At 46.5% G+C, this 18,584-nt stretch overlaps 1 protein-coding gene across 2 annotated transcripts in view; it reads right to left on the bottom strand.

The window, feature by feature from the left end:
• The window catches only part of LOC122542575 (furin), a 105,472-nt gene extending 102,254 nt beyond the window's left edge, over positions 1 to 3,218 (bottom strand). Inside the window, exon 1 of one of the 2 annotated variants that reach the window (XM_043680489.2) lies at positions 2,553 to 3,218. In XM_043680489.2, the coding sequence (XP_043536424.1) occupies positions 2,553 to 2,723 (171 nt within the window). In that variant the 5' untranslated portion in view covers positions 2,724 to 3,218. The remainder of the gene's footprint in view (positions 1 to 2,552) is intronic. The other variant, XM_043680487.2, reaches the window with a different exon arrangement.
• Between the last annotated feature and the right edge of the window lie 15,366 nt (positions 3,219 to 18,584).

The following is an 18,584-nucleotide window of genomic DNA, read 5'->3' as shown; positions in this document are numbered from 1 at the left end:
AAATTAAACTGGTGAACATTTCATTGAGGCTGCTCTAGAAAATTACTCAATAGCATGAGAAAGCTATTGAAAATCAGAGTTCAGAATTACCACATTAGACCAGTAACCACTTTGTCTGTAACAATATCTCTTTTAACCCCAAAGCAGTAAGTTTATTTTACAAGTATGACTAACGTGAGTTTCATACACTTAAAAATTACTGTAGGAACAGTTCTAAATGTATTCAAAAATCTATTTCACTCAAGCAACTTGGTTATCAAACAAAAATGTCAGTGTAATTTGATGCTCAGCTCCTGTTGCAAAATACAACCTGTGATACAAAGAATCCAGTGTCACCAGAGACATTTTCAGAACTTTGAGTTCCCATTACACTTCCACCGCACCCCCTCCCCACCTCCAAACATACACCCACCACAAGCATTTGGTGCCCTCTTTAATTGCAGATTTCCTGACTCAAGCAGATCTCCAGACAGGCAACACCAGCTAATGGAGATAAAAATGAGCAGCACAGAAAGATTAAAAGTCACCATAAATAACACTACGCCAAACTCCATATGAGATGATTAAAAGAGCAACATACATTTAGTTTAGCTTGTCATCTGAACCTCCCATTTGCTTTAGTGACATTATAATGGTATATTCACTGCTTTCCAAAGTATAGAGACACAAGCTCACTCTCAATCTGAAGCTCAAATTGTAAAAGACTACCTTGCTTATTGTTTTAATCACATTGTACATCTGTGAATTCTGAGTCCCAGCCCCTCATCAATGTCCTGTGAGCAATTGTGAATAACACGTTAAAAGAGCAGGAATACTATGCTGAGCCTCTTCAAACAATTGGCAATAGTTAGGAACATGATTTACAGAAACAAAAAAACACTACAGCACAAATAAGCCAGGCTAGTGTATCATATGTGGACAGTCAGTTAGCTCACTCAAAACTGGATATTTACAAGTAGTATTAAATTTGAGAGATAATGGTTAAATCTACTTCCCAGTTTCCATATATCAATTAGTTTAGAAAAATTGTGGTCTGAGATTTTTTTAAATGGAAATAAAATTTGCACTTGTAGACAGTGCAAATCATTACTTTTAGTTAAGGATATTAGTATTTAGTTACCTAAATACATACTTTGGATCATATACATCAAATATTAAACCTTGAATTACTAAAACTTCTATCACTACATGTGACGCACTTTCAGACATCAAAACAAAATGTAAGTCTAATTGCAACATAATGAAAATTGGTCGACATCTAAAGATCTGAAATTCACATACAGTGATATGAAGCTCCTTGTCCTATCTTGGAAGCATTATTCTATTGAGCTCCAAGAGTCCTAGTTTTCTCCATACTTGTTCCTGCCTTGTAATACAAGTGGTAGCACACAGCAAAATTACATTACTTTATTACAACACAAATACCCCCATTCCAGTTTGTGGAGAGAGACCCAAGTAAGCAACAAGTAAAATCTATTCAAACTGTAGACTTTTGAATACAAAACTGAATCTCCACTATTTTCCACCCGCTCAACTCTACTGAACAGTCCGTGCTTTAGTTTCTGTAGCATTAAAAATTGAGTATACAAATAATAAATGTGGGTTGTATTTAAGCAGAGAGAGATGTTTTCATTTCTCCTAAGTAATTATAAGAATCAGGAGATGAAAAATGTTGGACAAGAGTACACATACAGTGGGAACATACTCTGGTTTTGGTTATATAATGGAACTACACTACTTAGGAAATACCTGTAAGACAGTTATGTAAAATAGAAATTAGAGCACAATGACTCAATGATAAACCCTTCAGATTGCATGAGTCTCTTGTCCACAGCCTCTCTATGTCGTGAATCCCTGGCAATGTTGTTGTAGATGAGAGAGAGAGATGTAACTGATAATCAGGCATGAGTAGTTAACTGAATAACACGTTATCAGAAAAACAAATTGGGTGAGACTAAAAATATTCATACAAAGTTATTGCAATACAGAATGCAGGACAAGTGACTACTTGAAGCAAAATCAGTTTCCTTGAGGCTATAAATTTATCAATTAGCCCATCATTCCTGTCGGATCTCTGAAGACAAATCACCTTTGCCCTTAGATCTTAGAAATGTCTAATTGAATCCCTTTTTAAATTTACAGCAGATTCTGTAAGGAGTACATTCAAAATACAGGTAAACAATAGGAAGAAAAACAAACTCTAATGGGAAGAGCTGAAATTTCGGAGTTTGTTCTTAAACCAAAAGTTTCGCCGGAACAAAACAAAGTGACCAACCTTCTGTGAACAGCTCATGCATCTTCCTACTGATTAAAATGTGAATCATCACAATATCGTCACCACAAATGACAAAGGGTTATTTCTTTAAAAGTCATTTAAACGTCCTGAGTTTTGAAATAAAGTTGCCAGGGATGCCTTTCTTTTTAAAATAAAAACAGGACGGGACGGAAAAGTTACTGTGAATTAACTCATTCGTTCGTAACTTATAAACAAAATGAGGCTCGCTTTTGGATGTGGTGGAGAGGGTGTAAGTACAGAGATGCAGTTTGCTCACCTGTCCCAGGTTGATGAAGCCGTGCTCCCTGGCCACCCTGGAGGCCTCCTGCTGCCCGCCGGGGATCTGCACCGCCCAGCTGTTGGTGTAAACTTTCGGCGGGGTCGGGGAAGCAGAGCACAGCGCGATGAGGGTCCAGGACGAGAGGACGGCCTTCAGCCCCCACTCCATCCCCGAGGCCCGGGTTCACAGTCCAGGGGTCAGGCGGAGGGGGGGGGGGGGGGGGGGGATTGTCGCTCTCACACTCCGGCCAGTGCCTTCTCTTCGAGGGGAGTCCTCCCAGGAGCTCAGTCTCCTCCGGGGGTGGTTTGCACACACACACACTCCTCCTCTCTCCCCCTTCCCTCACTCAGTCCCGGAGGGAGGGGAGACCGGCCCCCGGTGACGGGATGGGGGTTAAGTCGAATGGCCGCTCACACCGTCTCCTTCGCCGGTCCTCCTCCCGCTCCTGACGGACCGGTCACTCGGTGGAGAGGGATGTCTGAGAGAAAATATTTTCTTTTAAATGAGCAAACGGTGGGTCAGTGTCCGAAAGCGGGCCCTCAGCGGCGGTGCCGGGTGTCCATGATGAGGCGACAGGGTGCTCTGTGTGTGTATGTGAGAGAGAGACGGCACCGGGGAGCGGGCACACGGACACGGTACGGACAGCCTCTGGTCCCTCCCTCAGCTCCGAGCGAACAAACCCCCGTCCCCTCGCGCGCGTGCGCGCACACGTTCGGGCGGGAGGAGGGGAAAGGGTGTGCAGGCACGCGCCCGTTCCCGCTCGGTCAACCAATCCCCGCGCGCGACGGGAATGCGGACCGGCGTGGGATAGGCGCCGCCTCTTTCCCCGCCCACCCGGCCGGCGGACACGCCCTCCCACCTTGTGCGCATGCGTAAGAGCCGATCACATGGTTCCTCCCAAGACGTCAGCCACCCGTTCCCATCGCCATGACGTCAACAACCTGGTCAACACTGTTCCTGGTTCCTTGACCTTCCTTCCCACGTACACTTGTCAGGGCACCAACTGTGAGGACAATAGCAGCAATTACAACGCTAACATGCTCTAAGATCATGCCTGACCCAAGGGCTAAGGACATTAGCATTGCTTGGCATGATAACAAGCTCTAAGATCATGCCTGACCCAAGGGCTAAAGTAATAAGATTAGATTTTAGATTACATTACAGTGTGGAAACAGGCCCTTCGGCCCAACAAGTCCACACCGACCCGCCGAAGCGCAACCCACCCATTCCCCTACATTTACCCCTTTTACCTAACACTACGGGCAATTTAGCATGGCCAATTCACCTGGCCCTGCACATCTTTGGACTGTGGGAGGAAACCGGAGCACCCGGAGGAAACCCACGCAGACACGGGGAGAACGTGCAAACTCCACACAGTCAGTCGCCTGAGGCGGGATAGGATTCAGGTTGCAGCCATTTGCACTTTCCAGCCTGCTCCACCTTTCCATCTGCATTTCACCTGACAAAGGAGCAGCGGTCTGAGAGCTTGTGATTTCAAATAAACCAGACTATAATCTGGTGATGTGTGACTCCTGACTTTGTCCACCCCAGTCCAACACGAACACCATGGCCTAATTATTTCAACCCTTCTGCAATGTATCAGTCAGAAATGAAGTTTCATAAACCTGTGACTGTTATTTGATGTCATAGAATCATAGAGTCCTGACAGTGCGGAAGCAGGCCATTCAGCCCATCAAGTCCACACCAACCCATGAAAAATCATCTCACCCAGACTCACCACATCCCCACAACCTTGCATTCTCCATTGCTAATCCACTGAGCTTGCATATCCCTGGACACAATGGACTATCTAGTATGGTCAAACCACCTAACCTGCATAACAATTCTACCTCATTGAAAATTCAACAGCCCTGTATCTTGACTTGCACCAATTCATCTATACCCCAATGCCTCCTCACTGACATTGGTTCCTGGACTAGAAATACCTACATTTTTAAATGTTCATCCCTATGTTCAAATCACCTCCATTGACCTATTTCCTTCCTCAATGCCTGTCTCCGTAACCACCTCATCCCACACGGACTCCGGACCACCTTTAAACCAGCAGAGTTTGGACCCGAACAGGACAAACAGTACAGACTACAGATTCAAAAACACCAGCAACAGTTCTCCTTCAAGATCCTCCGCTCCACGCTTGCAGCAATGCGCCGGCACCTAACCTCTCTACAGTCTGCCCTGCCTCAGCTGAGGGCCACACTCTCTCAGAATTGCAAAGGACCCACTCTGTACTACATCCTCAGGAGAATCCATACTCTCAACAAACAGTATTTCAATTCCATCTCAAACATCAAAAACTGTAAGTACAACAAACTTTTATCTACCCACCTCCATAACCAGCGCTCCTCAAACATTCCAGAAGATACCCCTGGCCTCGGAAACACCATTAGCCATGCGGCTGATGCAGCTACCACCCCCACGCTGATTGATGATGTCACTTCTGCCCCCATCATGGCCACTCCCACAGCCACTTCCGGCCCTCACATCAACGCCGATGCCACACGCTCAGTGACTTCCGCCACTCCTACTGCCATGTCTACCACCACTTCCGCCCCCACCAGCGACACTCGCCTGCATTCTGCTGACACGCCCCCCCACAGATCCCACTGTCACTATCCCCACCCCCCAGAACCCCGAGGGGAACACTACCCCTGCTCATGACTCTACCCCCATTCCCCCCACCATCACATCCACTCCAGGTACTGGCTCCGACCCCACTCCCAGCTCTACACCCACACCAGCTCACAGCTCCCAGCCCTGCCGAGTTTTCACCATCCCTCCAGACCTCCCACTCACTGAGGACGAACGATCAGTCCTCAGCAAAGGACTCACCTTCTTCCCCCTCCATCCACGCATCAATGAATTTAATACACGCCGTGACATCGAACAATTCTTCCGTCGCCTCCGCCTCCGAGCTTACTTTCACAATCAGGACTCCCGCCCATCTTCCGAGGACCCCTTCGCCCACCTCCAACACACTGCATCCACCTGGACACCCCGTGCTGGCCTATTACCTGCCCTCGACCTCTTCATTTCCAACTGCCGCCGGGACATTAACCGCCTCAACCTGTCGACCCCCCTCCCCCACTCCAACCTCTCACCCTCACAACGCGCAGCCCTCCAATCCCTCTGCTCCAATCCTGACCTCACCATCAAGCCAGCGGATAAAGGGGGCGCAGTGGTAGTCTGGCGCACTGACCTCTACACCGCTGAAGCCAAACGCCAACTCGAGGACACCTCTTCCTACCGCCCCCTTGACCATGACCCCACCCCCCCATCACCAAACCATCATCTCCCAGACCATACAGAACCTCATCACCTCAGGAGATCTCCCACCCACAGCTTCCAACCTCATAGTCCGGGAACCCCGCACTGCCCGGTTCAACCTCCTTCCCAAGATCCACAAGCCTGACCACCCTGGCCGACCCATTGTCTCAGCATGCTCCTGCCCCACTGAACTCATCTCTACCTACCTCGACACTGTCCTATCCCCCCTAGTCCAGGAACTCCCCACATACGTTCGAGACACCACCCACGCCCTCCACCTCCTCCAAGACTTCCGTTTCCCCGGCCCCCAACGCCTCATCTTCACCATGGATATACAATCCCTCTACACCTCCTTCCGCCATGACCAGGGCCTCCAAGCCCTCCGTTTTTTCCTCTCCAGACGTTCCCAACAGTACCCCTCCACCGACACTCTCATTCGTTTGGCCGAACTGGTCCTCACCCTTAACAATTTCTCCTTTGAATCCTCTCACTTCCTCCAGACCAAAGGGGTAGCCATGGGCACACGTATGGGCCCCAGCTATGCCTGTCTCTTTGTTGGCTACGTAGAGCAGTTGATCTTCCGTAATTACACCGGCACCACTCCCCACCTCTTCCTCCGCTACATTGATGACTGCATTGGCGCCACCTCGTGCTCCCGCGAGGAGGTTGAGCAATTCATCAACTTCACCAACACATTCCACCCTGACCTTAAATTTACCTGGACCATCTCTGACACCTCCCTCCCCTTCCTGGACCTCTCCATCTCCATTAATGACGACTGACTTGATACCGACATTTTTTACAAACCCACCGACTCCCACAGCTACCTGGATTACACCTCTTCCCACCCTACCTCTTGCAAAAATGCCATCCCATATTCCCAATTCCTCCGCCTCCGCCGTATCTGCTCCCAGGAGGAGCAGTTCCACCACAGAACACACCAGATGGCCTCCTTCTTTAGTGACCGCAATTTCCCTTCCCACATGGTTAAAGATGCCCTCCAACGCATCTCGTCCACATCCCGCACCTCCGCCCTCAGACCCAACCCCTCCAACCGCAACAAGGACAGAACGCCCCTTGTGCTCACCTTCCACCCTACCAACCTTCGCATAAACCAAATCATCCGCCGACATTTCCGCCACCTCCAAACAGACCCCACCACCAGGGATATATTTCCCTCCCCACCCCTCTCCGCCTTCCGCAAAGACCGTTCCCTCCGTGACTACCTGGTCAGGTCCAAGCCCCCCTACGACCCACCCTCCCATCCTGGCATTTTCCCCTGCCACCGCAGGAACTGTAAAACCTGTGCCCACACCTCCTCCCTCACCTCCATCCAAGGCCCTAAAGGAGCCTTCCACATCCATCAACGTTTTACCTGCACATCCACTAATATCATTTATTGTATCCGTTGCTCCCGATGCGGTCTCCTCTACATTGGCGAGACTGGACGCCTCCTAGCAGAGCGCTTTAGGGAACATCTCCAAGACACCCGCACCAATCAACCAAACCGCCCCGTGGCTCAACATTTCAACTCCCCCTCCCACTCTGCCGAGGATATGGAGGTGCTGGGCCTCCTTCACCGCCGCTCCCTCACCACCAGACGCATGGAAGAAGAACGCCTCATCTTCCGCCTCGGAACACTTCAACCCCAGGGCATCAATGTGGATTTCAACAGCTTCCTCATTTCCCCTTCTCCCACCTCATCCTAGTTTCTAACCTCCAGCAACATGATCCCCTTGACTTGTCCGGACTTGTCTGACCTGCCCAGCTCCTTTTCCACCTATCCACTCCACCCTCTCCTCCCTGACCTATCACCTTCATCTCCTCCCCCACTGACCTATTGTACTCTATGCTACTCTATCCCCACCCCCACCCTCCTCTAGCTTATCTCTCCACGCTTCAGGCTCTCTGCCTTTATTCCTGATGAAGGGCTTTTGCCCGAAACGTCGATTTTGCCTGTCCTCGGATGCTGCCTGAATTGCTGTGCTCTTCCAGCACCACTGATCCAGAATCTGGTTTCCAGAATCTGCAGTCATTGTTTTTACCTCTATAACTTCCTTCAGTCCACCACATCCCAAGATCTCTGTGCTCCACCAATTCTGGTCTTGAGAACAGCCCAATTTTTGACTGTGTCTTCAAATGACTTGGCTCCAAACACAGAACTTTCCTCCCTAAACCATTCCAGTTCTCAATTTCTCTTTCCTCTTTTAACACACTCGTTAAAACATACCTTTTGGGTCCTTGGATTTGGTTATTTTTCTACTACCTCCTTGTGATTGTGTTTAATTCGATAAAGCACCAACGAAGCATCTTGAGTTGAATGTTTTATGAGATACAGTATAAATGCAAGTTGTTATATCCCAAAACTTGCCTACATAACAATGGTCCCTGCAAGTGAACACATTGAAGTGTGTAGATGGGATTCCATTGGTCTAACAACATGATTATTAGAATTACTGTATTTAACAGCATAGGAGAAAATGACAGGAATGAGATTTATCACAAAACTCAATTAAATTATTGACTTTTCCACTGAAATAAATCATATTTGAAACCAACATAATTGAATAAAAAAGACTGCCAGGATTGAAGCATTTTGTCATTTTCTTTCAGAGACATATAGAATCCACAGTACAGCTCCTGAGCATGACCAACATACCCTACAGAAAGACAAGGCAGCAGATGATTGAATGGCTAATTTGGACTGCTTGCCTGACTTTCTTGGCAGTGTTCATGCCTGGGTTTCACAGTGTTCAGCAGTTACATCCTGTGGCACCCCTGAAGATGTCACCTGAATTTGAGCTTCCTTTTTAAAGTCTGTGTTTTATTTCAGTTACATTAAATTATTGATGCTTTTTCTGTTAGTTCCTCTTTGCTGTCAATATACCAACTAGCTAAAAAAGGTCCATAACTCCATAACAATCAACACTAGCTTCAAGAAAACAACATGTTATAATGCTTCAAAATGCTTCACTGGAGAGCGAACAGACAAGTGATGCCTCATTAAGAAAGGAAGTGGGTGTAAATGATGAGTAAATCTTCGTCAAAGAGATTGGTTTTAGGGAAGGTTTTAAAGGTGGAGAGGCACTCCTGCTGTCACTGCACCAGGTCATTCCCCCAACATACACAGATTCCTCAGGGGGAAACAGATTGTCAAACCAAAGACCTAGCATTAAAGAACACAAAAGCATAATATGAAAAATAGGAACAGGAGTAGACCACTTGGCCTTTCAAGGCTACTCCAGCATTCAAAACAATCATGGCTGATCTTGGACTTTGACTCCAATTTCCACTGATTTCCTGAGAGACCAAACATCTATCTTTCCCAGCCTTGAATATATTCAATGATGAAGCATCCACAATTCTCTGGGTAGAGAATTCCAAAAACTCATGACCACTTGAGTTAAAAAGTTTTTTCCCTAAGCTGCAAAGGTTTAAGTGTGTATGAGACCCATATCCCAGTGAGAGTAGGTGTGTGTGAGACTGTACACCAGTGAGAGTCAACGTGTTAGGGCACCCGATACCCCACTGAGAGTCAGTGTGTGTGGGACCCTTACCCCAGCGAGAGTCAGTGTGTGGGGGACTGTACCCCACTGAGAGTCAGTGTGTGTGGGACCCTTACCCCAGCGAGAGTCAGTGTGTGGGGGACTGTACCCCACTGAGAGTCAGTGTGTGTGGGACCCTTACCCCAGCGAGAGTCAGTGTGTGGGGGACTGTACCCCACTGAGAGTCAGTGTGTCTGGGACCCTTACCCCAGCGAGAGTCAGTGTGTGGGGGACTGTACCCCACTGAGAGTCAGTGTGTGTGGGACCCTTACCCCAGCGAGAGTCAGTGTGTGGGGGACTGTACCCCACTGAGAGTCAATGTGTATGGGAGCCATATTTCAGTGACAGAAAATTTTGTGTGGGATCTGCATCTGTGTGCCAAGTTCCCATTTTCCAGTGTATGTTACCATATCCAACTGAAAATGGTGTTTGGGACATGTTACCCTTGAGAGTCAGTGTGGATGGGACCTGTGTAACAAAGGGGATTACTGCATGTGGGTAACATTATCCAGTCAGAGTCCATGACAAGAATTCCATACCCCAATGAGAGTCACCATATGAGACCATACAGCTGTGTGATCTAATATGCTCAAGCCATGCACAACAGTGAGATGCAATGTGAGAATTTGTATCCCAGTGATGGTCAGTGTGTGTCGGACTCATACCTAAATGTGAGTTAATGTGTTTGTGTGTGGGATCTGTAGCTGAAAATGTGTTGCTGAGAAAGCGCAGCCGGTCAGGCAGCATCCAAGGAGCAGGAGAATCGACGTTTCGGGCATGAGCCCTTCTTCAGCCATTCTCCTTCTGTGGGATCTGTACCCCAGACAGAGTCAGCATGTGTGAGATCCATACATCAGTGACCGCCAGTGTATGTAGGGGACCCCTTACCACACTGAGAGTCAGTGTGTGCAGGACTCTTACCCCAGTGACAGTCTGTGTGTGTGGAACCCCATATCCCAGTAAAAGTCAGTGTGTGTAGGATCCTGTACCTCACTGAGAGTCATTGTGTGTGGGGTCCTGTACCCCAGTGAGAGTCATTGTGTGTGTGGGACCGCATAGCCCAGTGAGAGAGAGAGAGAGAAAGTGTGTGTATGTGTGTGTGTGTGCTTCCCTGTACCCCAGTGAGAGTCAAGTGCGTGTGTGGGACCGCATAGCCCATTGAGAGTCAGGTGTGTGGGATCCTGTACCCCAATGAGAGTCAGTGCGTGTGTGGGACCACATAGCCAAGTGAGAGAGAGAGAACGTGTGTGTGTCCGCGCGCTTCCCTGTACCCCAGTGAGAGTTAAGTGCGTGTGTGGGACCGCATAGCCCAATGAGAGTCTGTGTGTGAGTGTGTTTCCCTGTACCCCAGTGAGAGTCAGAGTGTGTGTGTGTGCACGTGTGTTTTCCTGTACCCCAGTCAGAGTCATTGTGTGGGGACCTGTACCCCAGTGACAGAGAAAGTTCACGTATGTGTGTGTGGGACCCCGTACCTCAGTAAGAATCAGACAGTGTGGGATCTTGAACCCCGGTGAGATTATTATCAGTGGAGTTTCTGCAACCCCTTTTCAAGGAATAGAGAAAAGACTGGGGAAAGTCCGTTTATAATAATCAGAAAAACCAACAGAGGAAATTCTTGCAGCAGAAGAAACCAAAATGGCAGGAAATTGGCTGACACATGTTTTAATTTTTCCAAGAACTCAGTTTGACCACAGCATATTTTCCAGAAGGTGATAACGTATCTCCACATTTGGTGCTGTCAGATATCAGCTTGTCCTGTCTTAAAGTCAAGGCTGCCAAGTCACACAGATATAAAGCTAGGAAGCAACAAACTATGTACAGACATTAGAAATGGAAGCAGGAGCAGGGTATACCACCCATTGAGGCAGTTCCACCATTTAACAAGGCCATGGTTGGTCTGTATTTTCATACTCACTTTTCTGCCAGAGTCGTTTTTTTCCCCTCAGTTCCCTACATGCCTAAAAGACAATCGATGCTGGCCATGAATAAACTCAATGACCGAACATTCTGTGTGGTCCTGGATACAGAATCCCAAAGATTTAAATCCCCTTCCATATATTTATATTGATTTAAGTTGTTATTTCTTTATCATTGTCACACTTTCTACCTTCTTTATCCATTGTTAACTATCTTCAGCCCTTCACAAGCTTATTTTTGATCTTACCTGAAACACTGTTGCCATGTCCTAACTCATACCAAGTCCCCTTGCCTTGTGCCCACTGACCTACACCAGCTCCTCCCAGGGAACATTCTCATTCTTGCTTTCCAATCTCTTTATGTCCTCACCTTTCCTTAATTTTATAATTTATTTCAGGTCTGCAACCTCCCGAGGTTTTTGCATTTCTCTGTTTCTGTTCTCCTGCACACTCCCAATTTTAATCACTCTACTATTGGCAGCCATGCCTTTAGCTGCATAGGTTTGAAGCTTTGAAAATCTCCCTCCCTGAATCTCTCCAGCTCCTTTCTGCTTCTTCTTTCTGCTATTTGGCTGAGCTTTTTGTCATCTGTCAGAAATCTCTTCAGAGATTTGGCTTAGTGTTCATTTTTATTTGACAATGTTCCTCTATAGTGCTTAGGAAGTGTTTTATGAAATGAGAGCTATTATATGAATGCAAACTGTTGTTACGTTTATGTTGTCTGAGCACTAACTCTTCCTAACTGCCACATTTAGTGACTAAGTCCTGACAGTTTTACATTAATTCAACAGTAGTAACTAGATGCAATGTTGTACCAACAAGGCATGTGTAATATTAACAAACTTGAGAGCTTGACAAAGTAATCTACTAGCACCATCTACTGAGAATACTTAGAGTGTTTAGAATCTCTACAATGTGGATACAGGCCCTTCAGCCCAATAGTAATTCTGTATCCCCTAAAGCTTCCGAATCCGTTGCTTTCTTGTATTGCAGATTAGATTGATGCCAAAAGTCACAGTGTCAGGCTACCATTATTGTCATAAAACCCAAAACGTAGTCACTTTGGTTTAGTCAAGACTTCAGGCCACCCCAAAATGCTTCCAACCCCACTTTGAAGTGTTGTCATTGGTCAATATAAGAACCACAGCAACCAGTTCCTACAAACTGTAACAGTAATGACCAAATAACCTTTCTTTCATTGGGATCAATATTGGCAGGGACACCAGGGAAAGCCCTCCCGCTGCTCTTTGAAGTGCCAAGATGCTTTGGCTCCTCTTAGAGGCAGAGTGGACCACAATTTTAAAATTCCTCTGAATTGTTGGTGCCTCCCACAGTGCAACATAGCGTCAGACAGCATGGAAACAGACCATTCATTACAACTTGTTCATACCAACCAGATTTCCCAAACTAAATTGGTCCCATTTGCCTGAATTTGGCCCATGTCCCTCTCAACCGTTCCTATTCATGTACCTGTCTTTTGAATGACTTTTAAATGTTGTAATTGTACCCACCTGCACCACTTCCTCTCGCAGCTCGTTCCATATACACACCACAATCTGTGTGAAAAAGTTCCCCTTAGGTCCCTTTTAAATGTTTCCCCTCTCACCTTAAACCTATGCTCTCTAGTTTTGAATTCCCCTATCCTAGGGAAAATACCTTTACTATTCACCTTATCCATGCCCCTCATGATTATATGAACTTCTACTAAATCACCCCTCAACCTCCCAAGCTCTAGTGAAAAAGGTTCCAGTCTATCCAGCCTCTCCTTATAACTCAAGCCCTCCAGACCCAGTAACATCCTTGGAAATCTTCTCTGTATCATTCCCAATTTAATAAAATCCTTCCAGAACTGTACGCAGTATTCCAAAAGTGGCCTCACCAATGTCCTATACAGCTGCAACATGACGTGCCAACTCCACACTCACCACTCTGACCAATGAAAGTAAGTGTGTGAAATGCCTTCTTTACCACCTTGTCTACCTGTGACACCACTTTCACAGAACTATGTATCTAAACTGCTAGGTTTCTCTGTTCAACAACACTCCCTAGTGCCCTATCATTAACTCTGTAAATCCTGTCCTGATTTGCCTTACCAAAATGCAACTCCTTGCATTTATCTACATTACACTCCATCTGCCACTCCTTAGCTCGTTAGCCCAGGTAATCAAAATTCAGTTGTACTCTTACATAACCTTCACTGTCCGCAATACCACCGATGTTGATGTCATCTGCAAACTTACTAACCATACCTCCTATATTCTCATCCAAATCGTTTATGTAATTGACAAACTCGAATGGACCCCAGCACTGATCCCTATAAAACATCAATAGTCATAGGCCTCTATTCTGATAAATAACTCTCCACTACCACAATTTTTGTATCCAATTGACAAGCTCTCCCTGGATCCCATGTGATCAAACTTTACTAAGCTGTCTACCATGCGGAACCTTGTCAAAGGCTTTACTAAAGCCCATGTAAACAATGTCTACTGTTCTGCCCACACCTTATCTTCTTGGTCATCTCCTCAAAATACTCAGGGGAGAAAGTGAGGTCTGCAGATGCTGGAGATCAAAGTACTCAGTCAAGTTTGTGAGATGATTTCCCATGCACAAAACTATGCTGACTACCCCTTTGCTTCTCCAAATGCACATAATCTTTCTCTTTCTCAGAACCTCTGCAACGATTTACCCACTACAGGCTCACTGGTCTGTAGTTCCTTGGCTTTTCTTTGCAGCCTTTCTTAAATAAAGGCACAACATCAGCCACACCCCAGTCCTCTGGCACCTCAACCATGGCTGTTAATGACATAAATATCTCTGCTAGGGGCCAAACATAGGGCTGAAAATGTATTGCTGGAAAAGCGCAGCAGGTCAGGCAGCATCCAAGGAACAGGAGAAACGACGCTTCGGGCATAAGCCCTTCTTCACCAGCAACACATTTTCAGCTCTGATCTCCAGCATCTGCAGTCCTCACTTTCTCGCCAAACATAGGGGCCAACTTCCCACAATGTCCTAGGATACACTTGATGAGGTCAAACAGTCATAGTCATACAGAATGGGAGACCCTTCGGTCCAACCAGTCCATGCCAAATATAATCCCAAACTAAACTAGTCCCACCTGCCTGCCCCTGTCCAATATGCCTCCAAACCTTTCCTATTCATGTGCTTATCTAAATCTCTTTTAAACATTGTAACTGTACCTGCATCCACCACTTCCTCAGGAACTTCATTCCACCTGCAAACCACCCTTTGTGAAAATAGTTTGCCCCTCAAGTCTTTTATAAAGCTTTCTCCTCTCACTTTAAAAATATCCCTGCTGGTCTTGAAATCTCCCATCCTAGGGAAAAGGTCTCAGGAATTTATCTACTGTTTTACATTTTTTAAGACCTTTAGCACTTCCTTTTCTGTAATATGGATTGTTTTCAAGACATCAATATTTATTTTACCCAAGTTCCTCGCTTCTATGTCTTTCTCTACAGTAAATACTGATATGAAATATCCATTTAGTATCTCTCCCATCTCTTGTAGTTCCATAAAAAAAATGGCCTTGTTGATCTTTAGGATGGCCTATTCTCTCCCTAGATTCTTTTTTGCACTTAAAGAACTTGCAAACTCTCTCTTATCTCCTTAACCTTACCTCATGTCCCTTTTTTGCCCTCCTGATTTATTTCTCCCATTTCAGTCAGCGGGAAGACTGGCAGTGCACACTTCAACAGCCTTTGGTTCATTATCATTATCATTGATGGTCCCTTGCAGATAAGGATGACTCTCTCCCATTCTCAGGGTGAATCAGTAGATGGCTGTAAAACTGATGCGGCTACCACAGGCTCTGTTACACTTGGGGCAGGTAATGGTCACGAGAAGGGGTGGGTGGGGCATTGGTGTGGCAGTACGCTCCTTTTGCTGTTTCACTTGGCTTCCATTTTTTCCCGATGGCAAGTCTCCAGGTGCACAACGCCTTCCTGGATGCTCCTCTTCTACTTTGGACAGTCTTGGGTAAGTGATTCCCAGGGTCTGTGGCAATGCCGCACTTCGCCAGTGAGGTCTTGAGGGTACACAATGTGAAGAGACATCCCTGTTGCCAACTTCTGCCCTTGGAGTTTGTAACTGGCGGGGTTTGCTGCTGGCAGCCAGTAAACCTAGAAAAGTTGAAAGTGAATCTGCAGTCACAGCAGAACACCAGAATCACAAGCACCTTGTTGATTTGGATTTAATGATGCCTCACTACAGACCAGTTGTGGAGCAGCCATTAGTTGTATCTGTCTTGAAGATAATAGTTTCCATGGAGACACCATTGCTTCTGCGGGGAAGGTAATGGTGGCCACTGTGTGGACAATGTAGCTGTAGGAATGGCAGTAGTTGCTACAGTGTGGCCTTTGCAGAGAAGGCCATTATTGTGGCTGCATGGAAGGCCATTGTGACCATGAGGAAAGCCATTTGCAGTCTCAGGGTAGGCAGTAATTGCCACGGGATAGTTGGTGTGGATGTGGGGGTTGGATATTATTGTGGCTGAAGGGAAGGCAGTAGCAACAAAAGGTTGGCCAATTTGGATACAGAACAGCCACTGCAAATGGTCATTCTTGCAGCCCAGCTCAAGGGAATTACAGTGGTGTGGGGAAACTGTGGGAGGAACCAATGAGGTTGGAGGGTGCAAGAGTGAAACTGGGAATGGGAGGGGGTACCCCCTTATACTCCTTATGGGATTCACTTGATCCCAGCTGTCTGTACCTGACATATGCCTTCTTGTTTTTCTTACTGGGAAACTCAGCCAGTCTTTGTGGAACACAAATAGGTAAACTTTGGTGTGTTCAGATGCAAACGAACTAAAATGGAAATGAGAAATATTTTCACATGGGCGGGTTTTTAAGATCTGGAATTTTGAATAGAAAGTTTTAATAGACAATTACTTGAAGAGGAATAATTTACAGGGGAACAACTGGGCATCTATTAGCATAGACAGAATGGACTGAATGGGCTCTTTCTTTGATGGAAGATTCAGGTTGACTTATTTAAAAGGTATCTGAATAGGCATTTGAGCATCTGCATCACCCGAGAATGTGGATAAAGTGCTGGAAAATAGGATTGGACAGTGTGGTTCGTTGTTCAGCCAGTGTAAGGAAAGTGGGCAAATTGCCTTCCTTTTGGCTGCAATCATTTATTCATCATTTTCAATATGCAGTAAACTTTTTATTATCCAACAGCAAATGGGACCAGACATGTGCTGATCAAATATTCTGGATAATCAAAAGGTCCACATAATCAAAAACACACACTAAATAATAAAAATGTAATACAGCGATACATACATTACAATTATACATTATTTAGAGTAAAAATCACTTAAATAATAATGCAACTTTGCCTTCAAAAGCGTACTAGTAGACAGCCATCTCACTTACACCCTCAATGACACTTGAACATTGCAACAGACCACAGGATTTGAGGAGAAATTGAGTCAAAATTTAATCAACTGCTAATATTTCAGGTAGTATTCAAATGAACAACAAACATTGAGTGAAAGAAAGTAAAAAGCTGTAATAATTGGACAGAATAATACTGTAAACTTTAGAGTATTTGTGTTATGCAATTTTTGCCAGTTTATTAAGCGTGCCGGTTAGAACATAGTTTGCTGCACTACAAAGGCCTGAAGATCAGCAACGTGCAGGGATTGGGAAGGGGGCAGCATGGGCATAATGGGACAAATGGCCTGTTCTGAGCTAAGGGGCAGCAATGGGCATGATGGGACAAATGGCCTGTTCTGAGCTAAGGGACAGCATGGGCATGATGGGACAAATGGCCTGTTCTGAGCTAAGGGGCAGCATGGGCATAATGGGACAAATGGCCTGTTCTGAGCTAAGGGGCAGCATGGGCATAATGGGACAAATGGCCTGTTCTGTGCTAAGGGACAGCATGGGCATGATGGGTCAAATGGCCTGTTCTGAGCAAAGGGGCAGCATGGGCATAATGGGACAAATGGCCTGTTCTGTGCTAAGGGGCAGCATGGGCATAATGGGACAAATGGCCTGTTCTGAGCAAAGGGGCAGCATGGGCATAAAGGGACAAATGGCCTGTTCTGAGCTAAGGGGCAGCATGGGCACAATGGGACAAATGGCCTATTCTGAGCAAAGGGGGCACCATGAGCATAATGGGACAAATGGCCTGTTCTGAGCTAAGGGACAGCATGGGCATGATGGGTCAAATGGCCTGTTCTGAGCTAAGGGGCAGCATGGGCACAATGGGACAAATGGCCTATTCTGAGCAAAGGGGGCACCATGGGCATAATGGGACAAATGGCCTGTTCTGAGCTAAGGGGCAGCATGGGCATAATGGGACAAATGGCCTGTTCTGTGCTAAGCAACAGCATGGGCATGATGGGTCAAATGGCCTGTTCTGAGCAAAGGGACAGCATGGGCATAATGGGTCAAATGACCTGTTCTGAGCTAAGGGGCAACATGGGCATAATGGGACAAATGGCCTGTTCTGCGCTAAGGGGCAGCATGGGCATGATGGGTCAAATGGCCTGTTCTGAGCTAAGGGACAGCATGGGCATAATGGGACAAATGGCCTGTTCTGTGCTAAGGGACAGCATGGGCATAATGGGACAAATGGCCTGTTCTGTGCTAAGGGACAGCATGGGCATAATGGGACAAATGGCCTGTTCTGAGCAAAGGGGCAGCATGGGCATGATGGGACAAATGGCCTGTTCTGAGCTAAGGGACAGCATGGGCATGATGGGACAAATGGCCTGTTCTGAGCAAAGGGACAGCATGGGCATAATGGGACAAATGGCCTGTTCTGAGCTAAGGGGCAGCATGGGCATAATGGGACAAATGGCCTGTTCTGCGCTAAGGGGCAGCATGGGCATAATGGGACAAATGGCCTGTTCTGAGCTAAGGGACAGCATGGGCATAATGGGACAAATGGCCTGTTCTGTGCTAAGGGACAGCATGGGCATAATGGGACAAATGGCCTATTCTGTGCTAAGGGACAACATGGGCATAATGGGACAAATGGCCTATTCTGTGCTAAGGGACAGTATGGGCATGATGGGACAAATGGCCTATTCTGTGCTAAGGGACAGTATGGGCATGATGGGACAAATGGCCTATTCTGTGCTAAGGGACAGCATGGGCATGATGTGACAAATGGCCTGTTCTGTGCTAAGGGACAGCATGGGCTTGATGGGTCAAATGGCCTGTTCTGAGCTAAGGGACAGCATGGGCATAATGGGACAAATGGCCTATTCTGTGCTAAGGGACAACATGGGCATAATGGGACAAATG

Source organism: Chiloscyllium plagiosum, unplaced genomic scaffold (genome assembly GCF_037043375.1).
Source record: "Chiloscyllium plagiosum isolate Xiang-an unplaced genomic scaffold, Cpla_swu_hap1 HiC_scaffold_42, whole genome shotgun sequence".
Classification (NCBI taxonomy): domain Eukaryota; kingdom Metazoa; phylum Chordata; class Chondrichthyes; order Orectolobiformes; family Hemiscylliidae; genus Chiloscyllium; species Chiloscyllium plagiosum.
The sequence above is the reverse complement of the archived record's forward strand: the minus strand, read 5'-3'. Positions and strand labels throughout refer to the sequence as shown.